General features: G+C 35.6%; 1 protein-coding gene across 3 annotated transcripts in view; it reads left to right on the top strand.

Moving 5' to 3' along the window:
- Positions 1-26,518, top strand: part of PCDH11X (protocadherin 11 X-linked) — a 508,536-nt gene that overhangs the window by 50,529 nt on the left and 431,489 nt on the right. For 2 of the 3 annotated variants that reach the window (XM_014277458.3, XM_027800893.2), the window contains exons 2-3: positions 670-1,253; positions 23,812-23,859. In XM_014277458.3, coding sequence (XP_014132933.1) covers positions 714-1,253; positions 23,812-23,859 — 588 coding nt within the window. In that variant the 5' untranslated portion in view covers positions 670-713. The remainder of the gene's footprint in view (positions 1-669; positions 1,254-23,811; positions 23,860-26,518) is intronic. The other variant, XM_027800892.2, reaches the window with a different exon arrangement.

Raw genomic sequence — 26,518 nt, 5'->3', positions numbered from 1 at the left:
CATCTTAAAGAAAGGGACTGCTGTATTAATGTCCTTGTGTTAGACAGATTTCTACCCATCGTGGACTGAAGCTGACCAGTTTCCCATCTAGATAACGTTTTATTGCCAGTTTAAGTTCCTCTATTAAAAATAGCCAGATTTCATGCTGTTAACAAATATTACATAATTCTGTCAGTGTAAAACTTGGGAGAAAATTAAGAAGAGTTTTTTTGGCTTCCTATCTCTGAGCAAGAGGTATAAAAAGATCTGGTGCTCAGCAGATGGTTGCTTGCAAAGTTCTTACCTACTTTTTTCTTCAGAAACAAAAAAAAAAATTGAGGACAATGTGGCCAAGGGTTCAAAGGAAGAAGGTTTTCTTAAGGAACAAAGGAAAATCTCATGCTGGAAATAGTTTCGTATTTATTTGTTCATTCATTGTGATCCAGTTCTAAGGTTCTTACCTCAGTGTTTAGTAAACAGTTTTAAGTAAAAAAAGAAAAAAAAGTGCAAGAAATTTTATATGTTTTATTAAGGATTGTAATGTCAAATATCACTTTGCTAGTAGTGTTTTGAAACAGTTCACATTATTTGCCATAGGAAAGGCACTCCTTTCATGTCTCCATCACTTCAAGAACACAATATTACGTAAATTTTAAAAGAATTTTTCTTTCTTTCTCTTCCTTTTTCTAGCTACTCTTGGTGTTCTACACGAATACTCATTAGTCATTCTGGAGATGGACTTACTTTCTGGAACCTACCTCTTGGCAGTCTTATTAGCCTGTATTGTATTTCAATCTGGCGCACAGGAGAAGAATTATACCGTGCGGGAAGAACTGCCTGAAAATGTCCTCATTGGCAATTTGCTCAAGGATCTTAACCTAACGCTGGACCCAGATGTGCCCCTTTCCTCACCGCTACAGTTCAAGCTTGTGTATAAGACTGGGGATGTACCATTAGTACGGGTGGAGGAGAACACTGGTGAGATATTCACAGCTGCAAACCGCATAGACAGAGAGAAGCTGTGCTCTGGCATCTTTAGTGAGAATCGCTGCTTTTATGAGGTGGAGGTTGCTGTTTTGCCTGATGAAGTTTTCAGACTGGTCAAGATAAGATTCCTAATAGAGGATATAAATGACAATGCCCCCCTCTTTCCCTCAACAGTTATTAACATCTCTATCCCTGAAAACACCGCAATTAATTCTCGCTATTCTGTCCCGTCTGCCATCGATCCGGACATTGGTGTGAATGGTATTCAACACTATGAACTCCTTAAGGTGGGTTTCTTCCATTCTTCTATGTTACTGTCTGTGTTACTGTCTTCCCACAAATGTTGCTAGTCCTTATCAACCCATTAGATACATGAAGCTGTGTACCACAGCAGTGGTGCTCTGCAGATACCTGTCTTGACGTGTTAATCTATACCCCTGCGTGCATTCTGGTGCATCATATCTTAACTTTGTGGAAAGCTGTTTATCTATGTGTATGTAACAGTATGATGAAACATTCATGTCTTCATGAACTCTCCGCCAGCATTCAAAGTGTTTGTACTTTGGCTGACAGTTGTCTTAGACCATTAAATATGTGTTCTTATTGTCACCAGCATGACTGTGCCAAGTGCAATGATATTTTGCATTGGCTTTGTCTTCCTCTTGCATGGCTGTTAGATTTGAGCAGTAGAACATAACCCAGAAGCTTAATGTGTTGTGATGCTCATCTGTATACTGATGACCTATTCCAGAATGAAAAAGAGTCCATTTGTTAAAGCAGCTCGATAATGTTTGGGTGGGCATAACGTCTGGGCAGGAGGAAGTCCAAGGTATGCATGAATGCCAGGATAGCAGTGCCAGTGGCTGTGTAAGAGCAGGTATTTTATACTTTTCTTCCTTTACTCTTTCTAGCAAACAGGAGAACTGCAATTTAGGGAACAAAATAATAACATGTAAACATGTGGCGTGTAAGACTGTGATTGCTAAATAAAGGATTAATTTCAGTTGAATTTACATAGCTGGAGAGTTCAGAATAGGAAAGGAACTTACCCTAAAACTGTTGGGTTATTATGTGGGAAGCTGAGAATGTCTTCACTTCCCTTGATTTGGAATAGGGAACTGTTGGGTAATTTGACAGCTCAGCAACCAATCTGACACCCTCATTACTGACTGGAAGAATATAGACTATATAGGCCACTATATTGCCTGATTGACTTGATAGCTGATATTCGCTGATATCAGTACTTACTAGCAATTTAATAAAAACAAAGTGCTGCCTTATTTTAGCTCTTTTAAATTACTTAGAACCCGAGGCAGTTTTGGCATTGTGGGTACTAACTAGTGACAAAGATATAAAAATCTCTTTCAGAAAACTGCATGCCACTGGACACTGCAGGTTACCTATCAAAAAAAAAAAAACCCAAACAACCAACCAATCCCAACCCACCCACATAATGTCTGTATGCTGTCAGTATAGCCTGGGAATTTAGAACTTTTCAAGAACTTACTACAAAGTTTGAGGTCTTTGTAGTAAGCTTATTAAAACTTCTAGATCCCTAGGTTATACTGAATGCAGACAGATCTGCATAACGTGGTTGCTTTACGTTTGGGTTTTTTTAGATAGCTAACCAGAATTGTCCAGCAGGATGCAGTCGTCTTCATTTGGTGTCTTAAATGAAAATGTGGGGAATGAGTAACAGCATACTAAATAAATAGCAGTAGGGGTAGAAACTAATAAAAAAGCCAGGGCTACAGACAAAACATGGCAGAAGAATACATGGTCTGAATAGAGAGCTAATATAGCTGAGAGAAACGTGCTGTTTTTCAAGGAAAAGGAAAAAACCCAGAAAACAACAAAATCAGGAGTCCCTGAGATTGAGTGAGCAACAGTTCAGATCATCACAATAGCGGTCTTGTTTTTTGAGTTTTTTGGACTGTGTGTTCAGAAATGGAATGTTAACAGATCAGCAGAATGATAGCATATTTGTATCATGCAGGTGGGAACTCATCTAAAATACCAGCTACCGTTCTGTACCAAAAGTAGTGCAGGGCATAAGGCCTTGTCTGATGTGAGATGAGATTTCACAGAGATGTGCAAGTAACTTTCAAAACAACAACAGTAACATGGTGTTTGAGTTAGGGGGGAAAAAATAAATAAAATCAGTTACATGTTTCTTCAAGTGTCTTTTGGAAAACTGCTTTTGCCACATAAGGGAAAGAAAGATGATGAGGATGAAAACACACTGGCATGGACTGAAAGTTCTGAATTTTTGTGCAAGACGTGTCACAGCCAAAATAATTGGTAAAATCACAGCCCTGCAGACAGATCTCTTAAATTTATTAATTGCATTTTTTTCTTGCATGCCTGTTGGTCAAGTACTTTTTGAGCTATGGATCCGCTGCCTTTAAATAAGCCAGCAATTTCACATACTTTGAAAAATGTATGTAAAACCAAAGAAGCACTTTAGGACAGCCAGACACCATTTGGAACAGTGATGTCTGGATGTTATTCCATTGGTAGTTTTTACAATGTTAATACCTAAAGTGATCATATAAGAAGGAGAATAATGTAGTAGAAGTGAAGGATTCTGATGAGCAAGCAGGGAATGTAGTATGTACAAAGATCTGCCCATCACTGGGGCGGAATATGGAGTTGAAAAGGAAGGGAAGAGAGGTGGTGACTGAGAACTCTTCCCTGGGTAACTCTGAAATACCAGGAGGGAGGGTGGTGGGTGCACACGGATGACACTGCTTGGCTTTTCTTTCAAAATGCTTTTCTCATAGGCATTACCCTATGCTGTTTTTTGGGGTGTAGTCTGAAGATACTAATGTCTTCTGACTTCTGATATGTGTTGACCTTTTCCTTCCTTTTATAACCAGCATACAGAAAAGTAGGGGAACTGCAGCACATGTAACTGTCATGCCTTCTGAACAGTATGAGTCTAGCAGGGCTGATATGACAGTGTGGTGGGAAATTTTGGGATGCATCGGATATGAAGATGATGAGTAGGGCAGCTTGTTTAGAGGATGGCAGAGGAGTGGGAGATGATAAGATATGCAAGTCACTTTGTAGAAGCACAAAGGCTGATGCTTTAGCATACGTGAAGCCGCGGAGTGAAATGTGTTGCTCTGTATTTTAGAAAAAGTAATAGTGAATTGACAAGCTGTGCAATGAAGAAAAAGTTCTTCAGTTAATTTCACTCACTTTAGCTAAACTTTTTGAATATGCTTATTGTCTGTGTGAAGCCAGGCTGATTTTGCTAGAAGACAAAGAGATTTTTGCCATAACAATGCCTAACAAAGAACAAACTCAATACAAAGCTTAATAGTTTATAGGTTTTTAACAGATTTTTAGCAGCTCTGTACCTTGTTGGGAAGGTAAACAACCTTTCCTCTCTCTGTTATACTTATTGTCCCTCTCAAAGTATGGGGAAGGAGGTTGCATATAGTTGTGGTACTCAGTTTCCTTTGCAAAGTAGGTAGTTAATCATACAGTCTTTTAACTTTGTAACAGACTTTCCTGTTATTTTAATCTCCTGCCTCTTTCTAAAAATCCTTCTAAAATAGAAGAAAAACAACATTGTAAGAAAGGTATTGTTGTACTTTGGGTTCAGCATTACTTGGAAGTTTCCTAACACAGGATTTGATTTATTTAATACCAGAATGGTTTATTTACCACACTGATTAGTAAACAGGTATTTTTTGCCTGTCTGCATCTTCTCAAAATGTACCTCAATAGAAAATAACTTCTTTATATGTAACTGATGTATGGTACTGCAACTTCAAAACTTTCCCGTGTCTGTGATTCAACTATACAGTGTCTGAAATGGATGAACTCTATAAAAAGACAGGTTTTGTGTAACCTCTGCTGTTACCAATAGGAGTTGTTGTGTATAGCATTATAAAAAATAATGCTTCGCTGCTGGGATGCTCAAAGCTGACTGTGGATAGGATGACATTAAGGGTTCAAATAGCAAACAGTGTTTACTATGAATAGGGCTAAGGAGGGAAGACTTAATTAGATAAGATTTAAAAATAAAAGAAAAAGCATTTCTAATGAGAAATTTCTCATAACTCCAAGTCTAAATTGGACAGAAAGATGACATAACCGATAGTAGAAGGGGCAGCTAAGACAGATAGTGAAGTATTTCAGGGAAAGAAATGGCCGGATGGAAAAACTTGTTACTTGGTCTCAGTTGAGATAACTACTTAAACTGGGAATGACAGGGAAAAAGAGGCATTTCTAAAAAGAACTAGTATGTTAACGTATCAGAATGTAAAAGGAAATTCTAAATTCAAATGGTAATAAACTGAGATATCTAATTAACGATGAATCTACAAATATTCTTATTTAACCCTGGTAGGCAGCTAAGCCTACAAGTCTTTTTGCACCTCTTCAGGGCGTTCACATTGCTTACACACTGATGTGAAATGTACATTGTGTCTGTACAACTTGATACATTTATATTTGAGTTCAAGGCAAGCTAATATTTAGTATAGCCTGATTAATACACTTAGAATATGGAGGTGTCACAGGCCTCTGCCTTTGACTATGGAGATTTTAGTGTGAAGTACTTATGTCTTCTCTTACATATTAAAATGGAGATCTGTTTCAGAGCAGGTTTTTAATAGAATTCCATGTTGAAGCACTGTAATGGAGCATCACGTGTACTTCCAAAAGGATTCATATAAATGCATGTTTTAAAGTAAATTCTTTTTATTGATTAGTTATCATTTCTTGTCAACTAGGTATACCACATGCATTAGATATTGTATAGGGGCAACCATACTCAGCAGTGGACTGCGTAACTACTCTTAAAGGAGGAGAGCATTTTCTTCTGTGAGCTAATCCTGTGTGCTAATCGGTTGTTGCTTTAATCTGTTACAGTTTAGGAGGAAATTAGATTGGCGTTACTGTTACAGCATTACTCTTACCTGTTACAGTAATTTTCCTGTATTTACTTATCAGAAGCAGCTGGTGCATTCCTTCTAGAATAATATAATAATCTTTTTGTAGCTGTCAGTTCATACCTCTGTAATCTGACAAAATAGATTCTTACTCATTCTCACAACATATCAGTCTTGTCTCTGAGGAGGAGAGTTACCTCTTGCTACTGTAGATCATCTCTTCTTATGTCTTTCAATAGAAACTTTCTCCTTTTTGATACAGTTTATCAATTACATGACCCATGGAAAATGGAGATCACAAATCTTCATCATATTTGAGGCTTGCTCTTGAAACTAGGTTATTTCTGAGCCTTACAGTAGGTCTGGATCAAGTAACTAGTATCACTGTTCAGAAAATCAAGAATGAAAGGGCATGTGTTTTATGTAAAATTAAAGATAGTTACATCAAAATTATAGCGTAAGACTAGATTTGTAGTTAAATTGGAACCAGAAAGACAGATGAATGAAATCATTGTTAATAATCATATCATAAGCAGTAATACAAATTTGATAGTCAAAAACACTAACAGCGGAGAAACAAAACTTTTCTATAACCTGTTTGTGTTTTAATGCTGCACCAGTATTTGAGTGGTTCAGTATATATAGAGAGGAAGAAAGCATGGCTAATGTCACTCAAACTCAGTGTGTAGTGACACAGGCTTAAATTTCCTTAACACGAGTTCACCAGATCATCTTCATTGTCCCAAGCATCAGTTGTTTGAACCTTTCATTTCTGCCCTTTTTTTATGCTTTCATTCCTTTAAGTGGAAGCTGAAGCAGCAACCCCCACTTTTAGTCTCAGACCATGTTTGAATGAGGGAGAATTAAACAGGTAATCATACTGAAATTAATGTGGATGATTCTTCTGTGTAGGCTTTAGCAGTATGAAAGGAAAATGAAGCGGTATATTGGCCCTTTAAGTAGGTCACAGAAAGCCTGGTGTGGTTGTTAATCGATATCTGCCTTCTGTGAAAAAACTGCCAAGGCAGAGATTTTTCTACATGTAAACAGGCATTTATTAATATTGTCAGGTCTTACTGAATATTGCATAACAAGATTAGGTAAATTCCAACATCATTATTGGCCTGTTATCCAAAATTCTTTGTAATTTTTTGGTAGCACACTAGTGGCAAAGTATTTTTGCACTTCTTTTTATTAGCAACCCTTTCTAGTAATTGTGTAAGTGACATATGGCTGAATTATAGGAGATGGCTATCCCAGATTCCAAGAATTTTCATTTTCAGACTTACATATACTCAGGAAAATACATGATTCAGATAGGAAATTTCTTGACTTCCTGATAAGGCAATGACAATAACTTTTTGGTATTTCTTTCTTGTCATTGAAGAAAGGTTAGCTGGTCAGTGATATTTCCAGATTCACTGATGCTAAAATAAAAGTCCATTACACATGTATTGATGTCCCAGGTAACAATAGTACTTAGGTATTTGAACCTAAAACTGAGAAATAATGGTTTTGTTAAATCCTAAATTTGGCAGTGCTTATATAGCAGGTGAAAATAAGATGCATGTTAAAAAAGCATTTGAGGGTTGGTGTTTCCTCACCCTTCCCCCGGACATGTAGCTTAAACTAAGATTCTGTATTTCTGCTTGGAAGAGGGGATGGTCTATTTTTCTTACCTTGCAATGCCTTAATTGAATTAGCATAGGGGTATCATTCAGCATAACTTTGCAGGACAAGTTAGCTTCCATCTCCATTGTAATGGCTCATATGAATTATACTTCGTGTATTTGTGGAACAGTACTATGTCTTCTTTCCCATTTCATGTGCCAGCAGAGATGGGGAAGGTAATGAATTTAGGGAGCTCAAAAATAGATTGAGGAATTTTTTTGCTCTGGAGTTGCACTCCAGTCAAGCTCTAAGGTCACCCTCTAGTGCCTGTAATTTAATAAATATGGAGAGTTGGACACATTGTCTTTTTAAAGTAACTTTTAGCTGCCCTTTAGAAGAGAGGGGGTTTCTAGGACAGACAGGGTGTCTTCTGAATGTCTTTTTTCCCCTAAGTCCACCGTGGCTTTGGGGTAGGTCAGAATCTAAACGACTTTCCCTTTCTGTATTACTGCTAGAAGATCAGTGTATTTGTTTAATGTTATAGCATAGCTTCAGTTTTTTCTCACGGGTGGTTCCCTTGTCTTCTCCACTGAGATGTGGACAATTACCATCTGAAGCGACAAGAATTTTAGCAGTCCCTTGAAGATTTACAAATACTGCTTACTGAGATGGCCGACTGCACAAATAGTTGATGTTTGTAAAACTTACCTTACTTCCTCTAATATAAATTTGTAGAGGTTGAAGTGCCATTCCATATTTCTGTTAAATCTTGAAATTACTGATTTTTAAAATGGAAAATACTTGATTTGCATTTTTAGAGCTGTGAATTAGTGCCTCTAAGTAGATAAAACTGTACTACTTACGGGTGGTACTGAGTCAAGGTAATTGCTGCTTGTTGGTTGATACAAGGCTCCTTTAGGGTGGTTTATGGCATTATTACTGTAGAACTGTCAGGTTCCATTATCCTGACATCCCTTTGGGGGATTGACTGAAGACTGGAGGAGAAAGTCTTGCTTCCAGGCATAGTAAGTTCAGTGAGTTAGGGTGAGGGACAAGTTGGTGTATCTTTTTGCATTCAAGGCTCTGAATTTCACACTAGCTGTCATGGAACAATAATATATAACTTAGCATGTCTCTGTGTGGGAAGGATGATAGACTCGAGCTGGAAGGCACAAATCTGTCAAATGGAGACCTTCACTTCATCTATCTTATATGAATATTATCTTTTGCTTATGTCCAGACAGATCAGTATGCTAGTTAACACAGATGTGGTGATGCTTTCTGAGCATAATAGACTAAGGATTTGTTTACATGGTCCTCTTGAAACCAAGTATATAGACAACACTTAGAAATTAATACTTTCCCAAAATAGATTGAGTAAAAACTTCAGTTTTATTTATATGGAAAGAAATTGCCAATTACGCTATCTATAATGCTCTCAACAGTAAACCACAATAAAAGCAGTAACAAAACCCCCATGTGTCTCAATATTATAGTTTGGATTACATATATGCATGGTATTGAAACTGCAAGTATACAACATCAAACAAAGTTAAAAAAAGTGTGTTGTATTAAGAGTTACACTGAAGTATCCTCACATGAATGGCTAATTTTTAGGTTTACAATGGCAATGCAGTGCACCTCTGAGGCAAATTTATAGAAAAATGTTAAAGGTCATGTTCAAATTCAGTTCACTCATATTTCATGGTCACCTTAGTTTTCAATGCTTAATTTTGTTCTTTTAAAACCTTTACACGTTGCCAAAAATTCTAATGTTGGTAATATTTGAATTGACTACAGGTGTAAAACACATGACAGAAACTGTTTTCAGTGTCGTTTGTGTGTTACAGCTTATAAATAGTCTCATTCACTGAACTTTCTGAAATTCTTTGAATGTTCCACATAAGCAGCAGTGTACTGAAAACTTCTTGCCCTTTTCTGTAGGTTTAGATGCTGGCGATGGTTATCTGGAGGACAGGGTTGGGGTTTGTTGTTGGTGTGTGTTTTGGTTTTTTGTTGGTTTTTTTTTTCTGTGTGTGTGTTTGGTTTTTTTTTTGTTGTTGTTGTTAAATGTGCTTACTTAGTTTCAGATAGCTGTATCTTATGAGCTACTTGGAGGAAAGAAAGAAATCAAGTGTTACATCTCTATACTGATTAATTGCAAAAATTATTGGCTAAATATTTCATAAGTGCAGACAAACAAATTATCTAGGAAGATCTCTGAAAGTTAAAACTGGAGTAACGATTGAGTTTTTACTTGATCAAGACTTCAATTTCAGTAGAAGCTGCCTTGAACTTTTCCTTGTGTTAGGCTTGCCATAAAATCCTCCTCAGTTTCAGACGGTAGGAAACTATTATTTTTATTTGACTTGACTTCTCTATTTTCTCCTTTCTACAAGACGCAAGCAAGAAGATAACAGTTTTAATTGGATATCACTACAGAGTATGATGTTTGTTACAGTTGCACGTAGATTTCTTGTCTATAATTATGTCACTACTTGGAAAAAAGAATTTGCGTTAGGTTAGTAGAAATGCACGCTGTCTCTCAACATATTTCACGCTCTTCCTTGGGGCTATATTAAAAATATATATGTAAGTAAAAAAATGTAAATTGAAATTTTAATTTTTGCAGCTATCATTAGCTTTCCTCATCACAATCTAACATTGAAGTGCAGTCTTTGAAAAATCAGTACCTTCACAGTCTAAAATGAAATAAACTTCTCAGTGCCTTTGAGGACTAAATGCTTTTATCAATTATAGAAGCAGCTCTTGATCATTGCTTAACCCATATATGCAGGTTTTTAAAATCAGAACAGTTTTGAAACCTGTATCTAGAGATGAACACCAAATTAGCCACAGAAGTACGCTGGTGAAGAGGACAACATTGCTACATGCTTTCCTAATGTATTAAGACATTCTAACTGCCTTACAGTGTCAAGAAAAGTGCAAAGATAGAGAAGGGTGAGGAATTCAGCAGACCTCTGCTAAGTTTTCATGACTTGATGATGATTCTCAGACAACTTGCAAGAATTTCAGACCCTCAGATTTCATCACCTGTTTCCATTTGCCATTGTTTTTATAGTGCCCTAACCTGTGTGTCATTCCAACAAGGTAGCAGTTATTTGCTACCAGATACAGCTGGCAGGATCCACAGAGATCTTGCAGCCATCCAAGAAGTGTATAAGCCTGTTCTTGAATCTGTGATAAGTCACCTGACTCCTTTGAGTGTCTTTTTCTTGTGCTTTTGAAAATTTGTCTGTCCTACTTGCTTTGCATAGATCAGGGCCCTCCAAAATATTCAGGGATCAAATATGGCCTTCAGGTTTCTGGCTGTTACCTTTCCCCAGATATGATAGGTGAGAAAGGCGCTAATGAATTACCTCTTCTGGGAACTTTTTCTCAGGTGCAGTAGAAGAAATAATTGTGGCTTAGCATATATGTGTATTTCGCAATTTTATATATGTGCCATCTTTTTGTTCTGACAGGTTGCTAACAGTGCACTTAAGACAAATTATACTGCACCCATAATCTTTACTACTGTCTTGAAATCTACAGTATTTTAAAGACTGTATTTTTTATGTCACAAAGGAAACGGGTAGGAGCCTTTTCAAAATACCCTGCGAGTTTACCACCATTGTGCTGGTGTGTGCATATATATATATATATATATATATAATTTTATTTTTTGTGTGTATGTGTTCACTGTCAGTATCTGTGAATAATGATGTTTCTTTCCGGCCCCTATTTTTACCTTTAAGGAATGACCTAACATAGGTAATTTTTTTTCTTTTAATTTTTGAACTTCAGACCATTTATTTATTAATTATGTTACTGATACTGACTTTGTTTTTCTGCTTGATATAGTAGCCATCACCAATGTGTCCAACAGAATTTTTGAAGTGTTTGGTAATTTTCTTAGTTAATAATTTTGTTAGTAAACTTGTTTATTACTAAATAAGAACCTTATTACTAAAGATTGCAAGAGCTGTCACCATCCATGTGTGAAATATACTAGTTCTAAAGACTATTTTTTGGGTTTTTTTTGACCAAATTAAAGATAATTATCACAAGTTCTAGAAGAAAATCAACTAATTGTACTCAGTATTGTTGCATGGAATGTAAAAGTTCTTTGGGTCCGTAGTAATTCTAGTTTCAGAATAATCTTGTGAATTTGATCTTTTTTTCCTTGCTGCTTTTAGTCATTTTAATAGATGCAGCAATACATATTTTACTTGTATTAGGGATGACTGTTGTGAGAAACCTTGAGCTAGGTGTACAGGAGACTGCATGCAGATAAACTTATTCCAATTATTATTAACAGTTCCAAGTTAGTCATTAATAGTTGTCTCTTTCACATTACGTATGACGCAATAAAAAAGTAGTATTTTTTAAATGTTTAGTAAAGAAAAGAAAAAGGGAATGATAATATTCAGAAAATGTTCAGATTTTTGTGTCATCCAACTTACTTTTCCATGACCTCTGTTTTTGGGAGGGATGAAGATTTCCAATTTCAAAGATATGTTTGAAAATAGGAGAGACAGTAACAGTTTTTCCTGCCTTTAGTTCTACACTTTAGAATATTAAAGAAGCTTTTACAATACTAATGTGTTCTTGATTTTAATTTTGCTTTTACCTTTCTATTATTGAATGTTAGTGAAAGAGTTTTAAACATTCCTAGCTGGTTTTCCCCCAAATACACTGTATGTAATGCATTTCCTCTTTTTAAGAGGAAGTACAGGGAGGAGAGAAAGGTAAGTCCAAAATTACATTCTTTCAGCTATCAAATAATACATTTAAATCAAGTGTCACCATGGATCGGTGGCACTTGACTGCATTAGTGTGGTTATTTTTATTCCTGAAAGAAAGGTTTATTACAAAGTAATTTATATTCTGCAGCCCGGCAATATAATTGGTCTGAACATTGAAGTCCTGTAGAGCTTTTGAAGCTTGGACATGTAGTAAGGAGCATTTCAGACAATTTTAAAGAAACAAAAAGCAACATTGGTAAAAGGAATGAATTCTGAGTCATCAGCTGTCAGTATAGAAATACATTTTTCTCACATTGTGTTATAATTGCTCGCTCTATTAATGTGATGTGTATTACTGCTTTGGTTATTGCTGATGTTCCAAAGTCAGATAATTGTAGTTTTTTCTCTTTGCTTTATCATTCTCCCCCCACCTTTTCTTTTTCTTTTCAGTCAGAATGTTCCTGTCTGTGCTTTTCAGAATGGGATACTTTATGGCTTTTCACTTTGAGATTACTTTTTCCTCGTCATTTTAACTGCAACCATATACTTTTCATCATTTCCATTACCGAATTTTCAAACCTATTTGTTGTAGCATGTTTAAAGGTATAAACAAAGTAGTAGCTTCTAGTTTTTTTTCCTATCCAGTTTTCCATGTAACTTCAATATTGGTATTTTCCATTGGTGAATTGACCTTTGTATGGAAAGCCAGCACAATGTATGAATACCATAATTTGAAAGCCAGTCTTTCAAATAGACCGTAAAAGATTGTTAGAACTTTCCTGCTTTCCATCAGTGTTGCACACCATTTATTGTTTGAAATATCCATGCAATGAATATCCAAGATACTTGCTATGCTTGTAAAATACCAGAACATGAATCAGTGCCTTGAAGTTTACAGATCACCTAGTTCTCTGTAAGACTTTACATTAATTTAATGACTTTTTTTAACTTCTGAAGTAGTCCTGTAGTTGTCTGATACGTATAAGAAGATGTCACTTGAAAAAATTAAGCCTTTAATTGCCAGCGTCATTTGGAGTTCATGATAATTAAGTTAAATGCCTAATTGGACCTTGGACAAAGTTAAGGGGGGGGGGGGGAATCGTTAGTGTGTATTTAATATCTGCTTCTGATGTTTGGTTTCTTTTATTAATCAGATTTTGATGTGCATTGTGTTAAGACTTTATGACCTTTGCTGTACATTTTCACATATGGAACTTAGCTGGGCTGTTGTCTTCTCAGTCTTGCCTTGTCTCTGTTTTCAGTCTCAAATAGTTACCTTGGCCAGCCTGGTTGTTTTGGGTCTGTGCTAACCAGTGACAGGAATAGACAGCAAGGACAGTGATATAACCTCTTGTTTCTGTGGTGGTTTTTGCTTTCAAGTTTGCTTGTGAAGGTGGGTTCCAAGAAGGTAAAAGTGTGTGAATTTCAGTCGTAAGGGAAACATAAACATTGTTTTAAAAAAATGCAAATGATCAAAGAGTGAATACATAAACAGAAAGACCATTCCAATGGTCTCTCTTTTTGTATTGTGGTTTATGAATGGCAGGATGATTATTATGACAATTTACAATGTTTATGACTTCTATAAAAGGTCAAGTTTATCACCATTCTTTCTACTAACTTTGGGAGAGAATAAATGAGCAATCTGAATATTTTTTTACTTTTTATGTAGAGCAACGCTATGTGAGAAATAGTGGCATTTTCTAAAAGGTTGCAATTGACTTGAAAATCCTGTTCTCATTTTTTAAATGGTATCTAAACCAGTATTATTTGTGCTTTGGTGGTGTTTTCTGTAACACATGTGCTCTGTACCCTGGTGATGTGATCTTTGAGGGCCACTGAACTTGTGAGATTTGAGTCCTTGTGGCTTTGTTACTGGTCTGCAGAGTAGTTGTGAGCGAGTCACTTCTGCCTCAGTTTCCTTATCGGTAAGTGATATGGATGATGCTGACTTGACCTGAGAATGGGCTTGCTGAATGAAAATTTGTTTCATCTGATCTTGTATCCTGTCTCTAACACTTGGTATCAAATACTTAGGAGAGATTGTAAAAAGAGCACAAGCGTATTTTCCAAAGCTATTCCTGAGCTTTCACCAATTTGAGGTTAACAGATTTCTTGTGCAGAAGTGGTGGTTCTGATATTCTTATCTGGATTTTTTTTTCTTGTGTGTGGTTTCTCCAGTTAGGTTTTAAACATATTCTGTAAAAATTATAAATGGTATAATGTGAGCATTTGGAATTTTAGCAAAGTTTTAGAACCTACCATCAAGTGACAAGCACTTACTTTAGCTTCTGTTTCCATCATTCCACTGGTGACATTCTTGTACTGTGAAAACAGCACTGTCTTTGAAATATGTTTTGGATACAGTGATGAAGGAATTAAACTTTATTTTACTTAAAAATGTATATAGGTTTTTTCATAAGCTCATGAAGGAGATCTGAAGGTGTGTAAATACATTTTTCACAAAGAAGCATGCTCATTCTATTACATTAAAGTAGAAATAAAATTACTGTGGTTCATATTTGAAATGTATGTGTGCTTGAGCTAATGTGAGAAGTAAAGGCCAGAGATATAAGCAGAATTTTTTCTGCTACCCAGTGGCAGAAAACTTTGTACTACTCAAGGAATAAGGTTTTCTCCTAAGTTTTTCCTATGTTAAGGAACTGGAAGAAGAGTCAAGGCTCTTTAAGAAGCTAATTTACCTTTGTGGAAGTAAAGCCTGAGGGTTTTAGATGCTTCCATATCCATGATTAGTTTTGATAATAACTTCAAAATTATTTGATTTATAGTTGTATAATTCAATATTCCATTTGGTTGAAAGTCTCACTCCTAGGCTTGAAACCTTTCACAATAATTAATGTGTCAGGGGTGGGTGGTGAATGTTTGTGCAGTGTGTTTCCTATTCATAGGGAAATGGTGAAACTAGCGGTCTCCTCATTGCTGTTGTAATGTTCAGATAATGCCAGAAGAGTTCTGATAAACAGGAGTGAAGTTTTTTTGAATATTGGTTTGAAGTTCAACTACATACTTGTGACAGCACAGCATGTGCTACAGGGTATTGAGTTTCATGAGCAAGGTAACAAAATTGGTTTTTGTTGCTCAATGCATCTAACAGAAAACTGACTAGTTTAAGTTATGTGCAGTTGGGTTTTTTTCCTTTTTCTTTTTTGTGTGGTTTTTTTTTCATTCTGTACAAGTGGGTGAAACAAATTTATCTATCAGAAAAGGTTTTAATACAGTAACTTACGCTGTGAGGATCAGGACTTTCTGACATGGTTTGCATTTGAAATATTCAGTATCACAATAAATCAAAAGATACAAGGTCATGCTATAGTGCTCTGTGCTACCTGGCTCTGAAATCACTGAAAACTAAAGAGATACATTAATAGACATATAACTGTGGAATTATTGGTTGGCTTCTCCTGCTAGGCAGCTGTTGGAACTAATCAGATTGTGCCTAAGAGCGTAATAAGGAAAAACTTTAATAATGCTTAGGCCTTTTGGAGGCTCTGTCATTTCAGCTGTCATACTCCTTTCACTAATTTAGTCTAGGTTTGCTGTTTTGTTAAAAGCCGTAATGCTGAATTTTTGAAACAGATCTCATTTGATTTTACGTTTTACAATGTGTTCATCATATACCCACAGTAGGTCTTTTCTTATGGTAACAGTAAAATTAATTGAGGGTGGAAGTAGATTTTTAACTCGTAGGTAGAATGCACAACATTTAGCAACTAGTTTTATAGTGTCGCCTTAGGATTTTGAGATAGCGCTTTAAATTGTGATTCTATGTAACAACTGAAAGCTATTTTGTTGTGGTGAGCAGTCCTGCAGATTTCTGTGAACAAATTGACTCAATCCTTCCATGGAGAGTACTTGTTTTATCTTATTTCAAGTGTGTAAAGGCAGATGTAGTAATGGGTAGAATGTCTAGGCATGTTTTAAAAATAGTAGTATTGTGCCTAACTTTTAATTTAAAATCAAGTATTCGTTTAACTCATTGCCTCATAAATAGAAGAAAGTCAATTTTGTAGCTTAATAACAAATACATGCAAGAATCCTAACAATACATGAAACCCTTTAAAATAAAGAAATAAAAATGAAGTAAGTGTAAAAATCAAGGTATAGGGTTAAGTCTTTGTGTCTGAGTTAAAAATCATTTAAAGAGTGTTTAGGTTAAATTGTTGGAGGTGTGTTTCATTTTCCATGCTGATAGATAGTTTCCCAGTTGGTGGAGATAAGTTAACATGGTTTTGCTGGAATTTAGATTGATGTATTTTAGTAGTTTTGGTTTGGTAGATTCAGTTGTTTAGATCACATTTTTAGAATGTGAAGGCTAAACTTGGCATTAAATTATTTGTGGCATGTTACCTTCCCCAGAGGGTGCTTCCTTAAAACCGCTTTCCTAGTTCTAACCTGTATTTGGCTGAGAGATGCTGTTTTTGTCAGCAGGTGTCTCAAAACAAGATTAAGTCAATGGGTATTGCAATGGTTCTTTAACCTCAGGTTATTATTATTATAGTGGGGTAGTTACGAAGAGTCTAGGAAATTTCTGTAGTTCTTGTTTGCCACACTAACACCTTGGTAGTTGAAATCATGTTGGTTGCCCCAAAAACTGTTGGTGTTTTCCACTAAGGAGGAGTCTACCGGTCCATTTTCTGTGTGCATGTTATGAAGTTTTACTGTACCACAAACAGTATGTGCACTGTTGTTTGGAAACGTCTGTTTTAAGACAGTAAATTAACCTCAGGACAGAACTTTGAGTGGATCCAGACCTGGGAAAGCTTGCTTCTTCCTCTGACTTGGATTATGTGAGTTGTTACTGGGCAGAAATGACTTCAACTATCTTTCCTTAATTTGTTTTTTCTGGAATAGTACAGCCTGTGTGATGTCAGTCCTATTGCTAAATAACACTTCAGCTATTTTGTTTATTCTGGTGTTAGCTTTCCTGTTTCCCATCATCTTACTTTTATTGCTAAGATTAACCGCTCTGCAATTTTTCTCTTGAATTGTGGGAGAGCCTGTCTCAGACTCAGAGGATAGTTAGCTCACAATTTATTGGAGGATACATGTCACCTGATGGGACTAATTTAGATCTTTGCAACGGGAGATGGATATGATATTTACCTTCTGAAGCTGGTATTCTTCATGCTTAAATGTTGGCTTATTGTGTTCTGGGGTGTGGTTGTTGGTTTTTTTTTTTTTTAATGTTGCTTCCTATTGAAGGAAAAATCCCTGCTCATTAGCCAAAATTTGTAATGTATATACAAAACTGAATTGCTTCTAGAGAACATAAACAGTGAACAAATTTGAGCAGAAAAGCTGGAGTGGAATGATGTATGTTTGGTGTTTCCCCTGTAAATGTGCCATTCTGTTAGTCTTAATTTTATTTGCTTTCTTGTGGATCAATTTATCCATTTCATCATTGATTCCAAGTCTGAGAAATAGCACAAGTGTATTAGCGTGAAAGTGGAATTTTGTTTTTGTTTTTAGGAATTAATTTATTCTTGCGTATAACTAACTATGAAAGTATGTATCAAATATCCTTTTAAGATTTTTGATCCCAAAAAACTCACAGGGAAGCTGTTTTTAGGAATATAACTTACTCTAGATAAAGTCATGACAGTTTATATACTAGAACTTCTAATACATACAGGTAGCATGAGGTTTCTTTTCCAAACTAACTTCCAGAGTCAAGTTACTGCCTTACAGTAAGAAAATGTTTCTTCGTTTTTATCTTACTTTTGTTCTACTGATTCAGATAAATAAGAGTCAGTAACACAGGAGGAGGAAGACAAGTTGTCTTCCTGATAAATCCTGCACCAAAGATACATTTTTGGTTTATCCCCTCCATTCCCTGATCAATGTGGTGAAAAGACTTATTTAATGAGTTTTAGAATTCAGTCTCTTTGGAATGATTTTTAGTACATACTGTCACTCTGTACATCTTCCCAGCAACTTTCTCTAATTTGTTACTTTGAAATTGCAGTATTATTTATTATCTTCCAATGTGTAGTGAAGTGGTGTCTTGCACTTATGTCATGGACTTCCACAGTTTAATATGGTAGTTCCACTGTTATTTTCTCAGAATAATAAGGATAAGTTTTCAGTCTTTGAAAAAAAAAAAAAAAAACCAAAAAAAAGCTTCATTTCTTTCAAAAGTAAAAACGATCCTGTGGTAGTTAAATGTCCCACACAAACTTTTTCTCCTTCTGAGTTTTACAAAACATGTTTTTTTTAAAAAATATTTTTATTTACAAGAGATGGAGGTGGGGTGGGGTGAGAGTGTATGTGAGATACTCATGCCATTCAGATGAAAATGTCAATGTTTTTTCCTGAAAGTGTAATCATAAAGGGAAGATATGGTGGTTTTGCTCACAGCTGAACTAAAGTTTCAAAGGGCTTCAGATCAAATAAGATATCTTGCTAAGTAACTTCTTCTAAAAACTACAGCATCAGAGGTTAGGACATGGATTTGTCTTAATGAAGGTACCATATATTTAAAGAAGTCATGCATGTTAGCTGAAATTTTGGGTATGTGTATAAAAAAGGGAATGAAGATGATTACATTAATGAACATTGGTTTGCAAATACTGTACTCTTTTTTTTTAACAACAGACAGGTTTTCTATCTATTTTATTCTTTTGTTTTTCTGTTTGTTACAAGCCAAACCCATATGTATCCATCAGCCCCAGTTGCCACTGAAATTGCTGGAAGCTGAGGATGCGGGACAGTCTGCTGTAGAGTAAAGGCATTTTCAGAAATGTCTCTGTTGTTTGTTTTCCTGTGTACAAGTGGCTGTCAGTTTTAATCTCCTTCTGCTTGAAAGTACTGATGTGGTTATAGAGCAAGTAGTGAATAGGAGGGCATTACAGGTTCAACCTGCTCCAACACCCAGTCAGCATTCATCTGAGAGCTCTAAAATGTGTGATTAGGAGCCTAAGATACCTTGTTTGGCTGTCAAAGCAAAATGAGGTTGTAATTTAGGAGCTGTTCTGGACAACAATACGGAACTCTTAGCTGTTACCTCCAAAAACAGAGTGATGCATTAGAGAATTACATAAAGCATGTACTGATTTATTTCTTGTGTTTAGAGATACTGTGTTCTATTCCTGTTGCTGTTCCCAGCTAGGAAATTGAGAAAATGTGTAATTGTCACACATATAATGCAAATACCAAAATTTAGTTGTTGAACATATTGTTGCCTAATATAAATCCTAATTTGTTTCTTCATTATATGTTTATAGTGTGACTCCAAAGACAGAACATACTGAGGGACAAGTCAGGTACCAGGACCTTTAGTTGTGGAAACATGAGAATTCAGAGCAAAGCTCAAACATATTTAATACGTTGATTTGCATACCTTCAGGTGTGTTGAAAATGTTTCCTGTTCAATAGGATGTTTGTGAATATTTCTGAATAAGTGTAAGAGAGGAAATTGAGAGGGGAGTTACTACCCTAATTGCCTTGCCTGCAGCTATTGCCCTCTTCTTGTTTTGGGGAGAGCGCCTCTAAATGAAAGAACTTCTGTTCAAAGTTTTAAATTCTAAAGCTTAGTTTCTAAAGTTCTATTTTAAAACATGGTTGGTAATTCAGAAGTGTCTGCTCTTTCAGTCAAGCTACAAACCTCGGACAACTGATAAAATGTCTCTGTACTTCAATTTCCCATTTTTAGGTAGTGGTACAACTATTTATATAGCAGGAGTATTGTGAAGATAAGTTCCTTACATTTCTGTGGTGCAGCTGCATATTTTGCTGAAATATATAATTGTATGTCTACGGTACATTGTGCAAGACTGATCAGGTGACAGCCCAGGTTCTGTTGCTATTTTTTTGTAAGCAATTATCTTGGTAAATTTTTACATCATGTTAATTCAGTAATGTGGATACACCATTCCTCCTACCCTAGTTTGCAGTGGTATATGAAATGAATTTTTATTAAAAGTTTTGGGGTTTGTTGTTTTTAATCTGTGGTTCAAAAGATCAGTTAATTTCCTAAAAAAAAAAAAAAAAAAAAAAAAAGAGAGAGAGAAGTTGAAGCTGTATTTCAAGCATTTCAGAGGCTGACATTGTAATAGGGGAAGAGAGTAACTCTTCAAACTACTTTCCAGCTCTCCATGTTCTGTCCCTTGTAAACCCTGTAGATTAAAGTGTTTGATACATTTTAGATATGGAGTTTCAGGTGTGTTTTAAGTGTAGATTGGAGAAATCAGGGCAGCAAAAAGTAAATATATAAAAAATGTAGTATTCACTGTTTTTAAATTGTTTCTTCTTAAAGGAGGTGAACGTGTTATAATAAATATGTTCTAAGAATTGAATGCCAAGAATTGAGGACACAAAAATATTCCATCTTAGAAAAATATTACCTAAATTATCGATCTATGTTAAATCTACCCATCTTAGATAATAAAGTTGACAGTGTACAAAATATGACAAGATTGAAAGGTACTCCTTACAGAAAGGAACAAATCATCCAGGATTAAGGAGGCTTAAGTGATGTAATTGCTAGAACTGTTTCAGTCTTTTTGTAGTAACATTAAATTCAGATTTCCAAGGAAGTAATTTTGGTTTAGGTATACTTCCTAGCCACCTTCGTTTTCAGCACATAAGTATTAAATGCCTTGGTTGTCTGCTTCTTCATTCCATTTTATATTTTTTAGTGTTCCTTTCCAATGTGGAATGGTTCATTAGCCTCCTTATGTTCCACTGATCCCATCTACAGCATTTTGCTTTCTTTCTGCTTCATAGGATGAATAAGGTTTTGCATGCAGTTGTATACATGGGGAGGAAATATTTAGCAGTGTTTTACATTTATAGAAGCTCTTTTATAATTGGAGGTGGCAAAATAGCAAGTTATGATGTAGACATTGCTAAGAAATGTCGTCCCTAATTTTTATGTAGGAATGGAGCTGATTAGGATTATGAATACACAAAATTCACTTTAGGTTCATGCATGATTGGAAGCTTCCAAGGCCTATTTTTACTGTGGATTTGAATGTGTAAGTTCAGTTTATTCAGAGCTAAGCTTTGGCTTGCTTCAAAGGAAACCATGTGAAACAGTGTGTGATACTGACAAAAAAAACCATAAAATGAACAAAACTCGTAGCAATCTTGGCCTGCAAATTGAAAAGTCTGTAGTTGTTTTGACAAACAGCTAATGTTTCAAATATGTAAGCAACTTTGCATCTGCTGAGTTTTGCATTATAAACATCTTACCTTTGTAATTTTCTTATTTTGAGATACTGTCACTCAGTTTTGAAGGTAACCATTGCTATTAATAACACATTTCATGTAAATTTGGGTTGTAGGATAGTGACTGTGCAGTCTTTAAACAGGACACCTGTCCAGCAGATGTTAATCTAGAATGCTTGAACATGTGAATTGCACACTGTAAGTAATAGCAGACCAGGTACCTTTATTGGAGCTACAACACTTAGGACATATAGATCTGAGTGTACTAATATGCATGTAGTATAGGAAGTTACATCCATTATTACCTATCAGGTAGAATATTTTAGGCTTTATTTAGTATTTAGGGCTTTAGCTTGGCTTTGGGAATTGATGCTTTCATATCGAAAGTATCATTTTTTTAAAAGAAAAATGCAAGTTTAATTTTCAGCTTTTAATAAAAATGCTGTCCCCTGTATAACTGTTGTCAGGTTTCCTGCATTAGGAATTGAAATTGTGCTACTATACTCTTTTCTCATAACTTTGCAGTTATAGAGCAGTTACATATGTCCTGACGCAAAAAGACAAGGAACAGTGGCTGGGATCTATCTTGTAATTGTGCAGGAGACTTGCAAAGGCTTTCTGTATTGGTACATCTGAAATAACTAGGAGTTAGCAAACATGCGTTATTTACTGGACTTCCTGAAAAGATTTTAGGGTCCTTTGGATACAAGGTTACTTAATAACAAAACCTCTGTCGGAAATGCAGTTTCTTTAAATGAATTGTTGAATGACTTTGTAATAGGAAGCTGGTCTTTGTCTTTTTTATTCTTTTTATTTTCTTTTTACCATTTTGTTCGTGTTATTTCTCAATATTGCTGTATTTGGCCTGCTAGAATTTAGTCACTCTAAATCTGCTCATTTTAGATTTAAGGCAGAGTAAGATTTTTAGAAATTATGAAACTGATTTTGAGGGTTGTTGACATGTCATAGATACGTGCACTTCTAGCTTGTTGCAATATTAATTGAAATAAGTTACTGTATAACATTAGTAAAAGTTTATTATATGCATGTTCTCTAGCCCTTGACTTTTGTTTAAGATGCAGTGAAACTGAAGACATACATTGTGTAACATGTTCATCATTTACACTGAAGATAAGTATTGATAATAAGTCTAGGGCGAAGTTGTAGACAGAAAACACTGAGCTGCCTTTGGCCTTCTGTCTTTCTCTAAAAGTTCAGAATAGTCGTCTTGAATGAAGATTGAGGACAGTGTTGATCTAGTTTTTGACAGTTAACAAGATATAGTTATTATATACAATTGTATAACTTCTAATGGTTTAAGAAGTAATGACTAATAGACTGTCTTAATTTCATAGTACTTTGTATCACAAGCAATGTTTCTGTAATGTTATTTAGCACAGTATTCTTTCCCTTCCCTAATTCTTTGAGAAATCACTGTATTCTGTCAACTGATCGATCTGCAAGTCTAATTTCATGTATTGGGTGGGCTGAGCCCCACAGCACCCCCACAGCGCTGTGCTTGTACCGGTGGCTGCAGAGGTGGTGATACACACCAGGGGTTTGGCTGCTGCTGAGCCCTGCTCGCACAGCACCAAGGCTGCTCCTCCAACCTGCCCCCTCCCCCACTGGTAGGCTGGCGGGGGGCAGGATCTTGGGAGGGGACACAGCCAGGCCGGCTGACCCAAAGTGACCGGTGGGATATTCCATAGTGTGTGATGTCTGCTCAGATATAAAAGCGAAGAGGAGGGAGGAGGAAGGGGGGGCATTTGTTATTTATATGACATTTGTCTTCTGGAGCAACCAGTACGCGTACCAAAGCCTGCTTTCTGGGAAGTGGCTGAACATCACCTGCTGATGGGAAGTAGAGAACAACATCTTTTGTTTTCCTTTGCTTCTGTCCATGCATGACTTCTTGCTGTTGCTGCTTCACCTTGACCCACAAGTTTGGGATTTTTTTCCTTCTCTTATTTTCTCCCTCCCTGTTTTGCCAAGGAGGGGAGTGATGGAGCAGCTTGGTGGGTACCTGGCATCTAGCCAAGGTCAACCCACCACAATTCATAAGATGTTGCGAGACATCATGACAACAGACCATGCCACTGTTATGAGCATGAACCAGAAGCTGGACTTTTTTCCTATTCCTTTTGACAATGTTCAGGTAGTCATTACCCTATGGATTTAAGTAAATACTGTGATACTGCAATATATATGTCTAGAGGCAAGTTACATGTAGGCTTCAGGTGCAGTTTGTTACATGCAGTCCTGTCCATAATACTAGAAGCTCTTCTAGCTTGTCACATTAAGTGTCCATGTGTCATTGGTTATGTATTCTTTAATTTACTTAAATGTTACATTTTTAAAAAAACTTTCTAATTTTTTTATTTACATGACAGCCTAAAACATCTCCGAAAAGGACATTTGGATCCATTACAAACGATCAGGTAAATATGTAGTAGGGAGTGTTAAGCAAGAATACTAGTTTAATTATTTCAGAGACTACTGTGTGCATGAATCAGCTGAAAAGAATGTTTTGAAAATTGAATAAGGTAACAGAGTTGCTTATTGCCCTGATAAAGAATTCTCCGATTGGGCCAGAGCCTCTTAAAGCTAATCCTGGCTTCTCAGGTGGCATAACCTTGTTTTGCCTCAAATAGGTTACATTTCTTACACTGTCTTTTTACATTAAAAAAAGTCAACCTTTTTAATTTTGCACTCCTTTCCTTCTGTAGTGGTGTAGATAGTAGCACAGCAGATCGTTTCACCATTAAAATGACTGACTGGTAAAAATATACTATATAAATATTAGCTATGTATTATGCTTTTCTTATAGACTCATACCTTTCCTACTGTAAACAAAACCTTCATATCACTGGGATAATGTGGTGACTGAAGTACAGTTCAGTCCGATGAACAGGCTGACCCTAATGGAAATTTTCACTTCACTGAGGTTTTAATGATGATAGAGCCATTTACTTCAACATGAAGAATTTAATCCTGATGATTTTTCTTCATCTTTCTCTGAGGATTTTTAGCTCTCAATTTCTTTGCTTATGGGGGAGAGTGTTAGATATTTATATTCTTAAAAATATGTTTCTTGAATGTTTCATCATTATTTGTTTTGAGTGTTTAGAATAGGAGAACTGTCCATTCTTAAAAAATGCATTTGGTAAAATGCAGCATAATGTCATACCTAAACGTACCCTTAAACAACATGAAATGGGCTTGTTTGAATTAGGAGAAAGTATAACTTCTTATAATTTTTTTTTGGTGTGGTTTCAAAAGATGTATAAACCTGTAATGAACACCAAGAAATACTCTCGGATAATATTTTCCAAGTAAAATATTGTAAAATATTTTTTTTGTAAATATTGAGTAAAATAGAAAATTACTCAAGGGATAGTAATTAAATTGGAAGAGATCTTTGCTTTCTTTTCTGTTTCTCTAGTAGTTTGGTGCAAGTGATAGGGAACTGAAGCTCTTGTATTTTATAGCAAACTTGTATGCTATAATGAAAAATACCTTTCTCATACTTGTAGTTAAAGAAAAGCAGAAATGGATATGCATATGTATAATTGCATGTATTCAAAGTCTGTATGAAGTGTTTGTTGTAGTTGTGGGATCTAATGACAGAATAATCAGTGCCCATCTGTCAACTTGTGTACAAATAAGAAGTAAAAGATAGCTGACAGTGGTTGGTTTTTTGGTTTTTTTTTGTTTTTTTTTTCTCTAGCTTCTGTTACTTTTTTTCCTGGAAATGTGTATTAAAGCATAAAATATTTAATTAATCATTTCTCAGTAATTATGAAATTTATTGCAAATAAGTTCTAGCCAGATTGAAGATGAAGAGGAAACTCGCACTCCGCCATCATGAAGAGATCAGCATAGAATTACCATTCTAAAATATAACCTAATTGGTTCAAAATTTATGTCTTGATTTAGAAACAATTTGCAAGACTTATATTTTTATATGCCTTCTGCTAAAGAATCCAAAGCGGGATTTGTTTTATTGTTTCATAGTGTGTTTCAGTTCACTTTAGACTGTACCTAGTTGCAACTTTATGTTAGAAATACTGTGCATGTGGCACGGTAATTTTTGACATGTGGATAAATAGTTCTTTTCCATGAAATAAATGATTACTTATGAAGGGTCAGATTTTGGCTTTGAGAAAACAAATCAATAAAAGGGTACAGCCTTACACAGAAGTAGACACATAATGCATTCACTTAATGGGGGGTAGTAGGATACAGTGAATACAGATCTTTTACAAGTAATGAGAAATAAGGAACCTTGCACTCCGGGAAAATTTCCTTTCCCTTTGGTCTGAAGTGTCTCAAATCAGTTTAGAACACATATACAATTACATGAGTAAAGGTGAAAGACAAGAGCAATAAACAGAAAGAGCCGGGCTGGAGGCAGTTGTTTATTATTACAAGTATCATACATAAAAAGAAAATCCTAGTCAGCATCTTTATTGATGCCGCCTTTTTCTGGTCATCCTACACATTTGGCTTTAGTGATCTGCATTCTAGCTCTGCCCTTCTGGAATTTATGGCTGGAAAATTGTCTTTATAGCCTTTCTTCCTCTGAAGGGTGAGAGATGTGGTGAGATAAGAGAGTAACAGTGATATTCTTAACTCCTGCTTGGCTGAAGAGACAGCAGAATAGGAACCTAGTTCTAGATTCCAGTTTTTTATTTTGGGAGACTACTTTTTCAGCACTATTGTTTTAAAAGAAGCTGTGTTTGTGCAATAGATACAGCATTTCTTCACAATTGTAAGGACATCAGTTATTCAACAAACCCCATGGAAGAAAAAATAATCACTATTTTTAAATTGATCTCATAGTTCTGTGGTTTATTTTTTGTTGTTGTTAATGGAAGTAGATCTTTCTCACTGGGATTTTCACTAGAAATATAAAATATGTCTTGATGAAGAAAGGAGTAGTTTCAATGAGTTTTAAAATATATTTCTAATAAATTATTATGATTTAATTTTGTCTGTACCATCTAACACCTGACTTTTATAATAAGCCCCTCTTCAATCATGGTATTGTTTTTTTATGCTAATGAATTCAGATATGTCCAGAGTTGCTCCAAGAAA

This window comes from Falco cherrug, chromosome 15 (assembly GCF_023634085.1).
Source record: "Falco cherrug isolate bFalChe1 chromosome 15, bFalChe1.pri, whole genome shotgun sequence".
Lineage (NCBI taxonomy): Eukaryota > Metazoa > Chordata > Aves > Falconiformes > Falconidae > Falco > Falco cherrug.
This window is presented reverse-complemented; position numbering and strand designations above follow the sequence as displayed.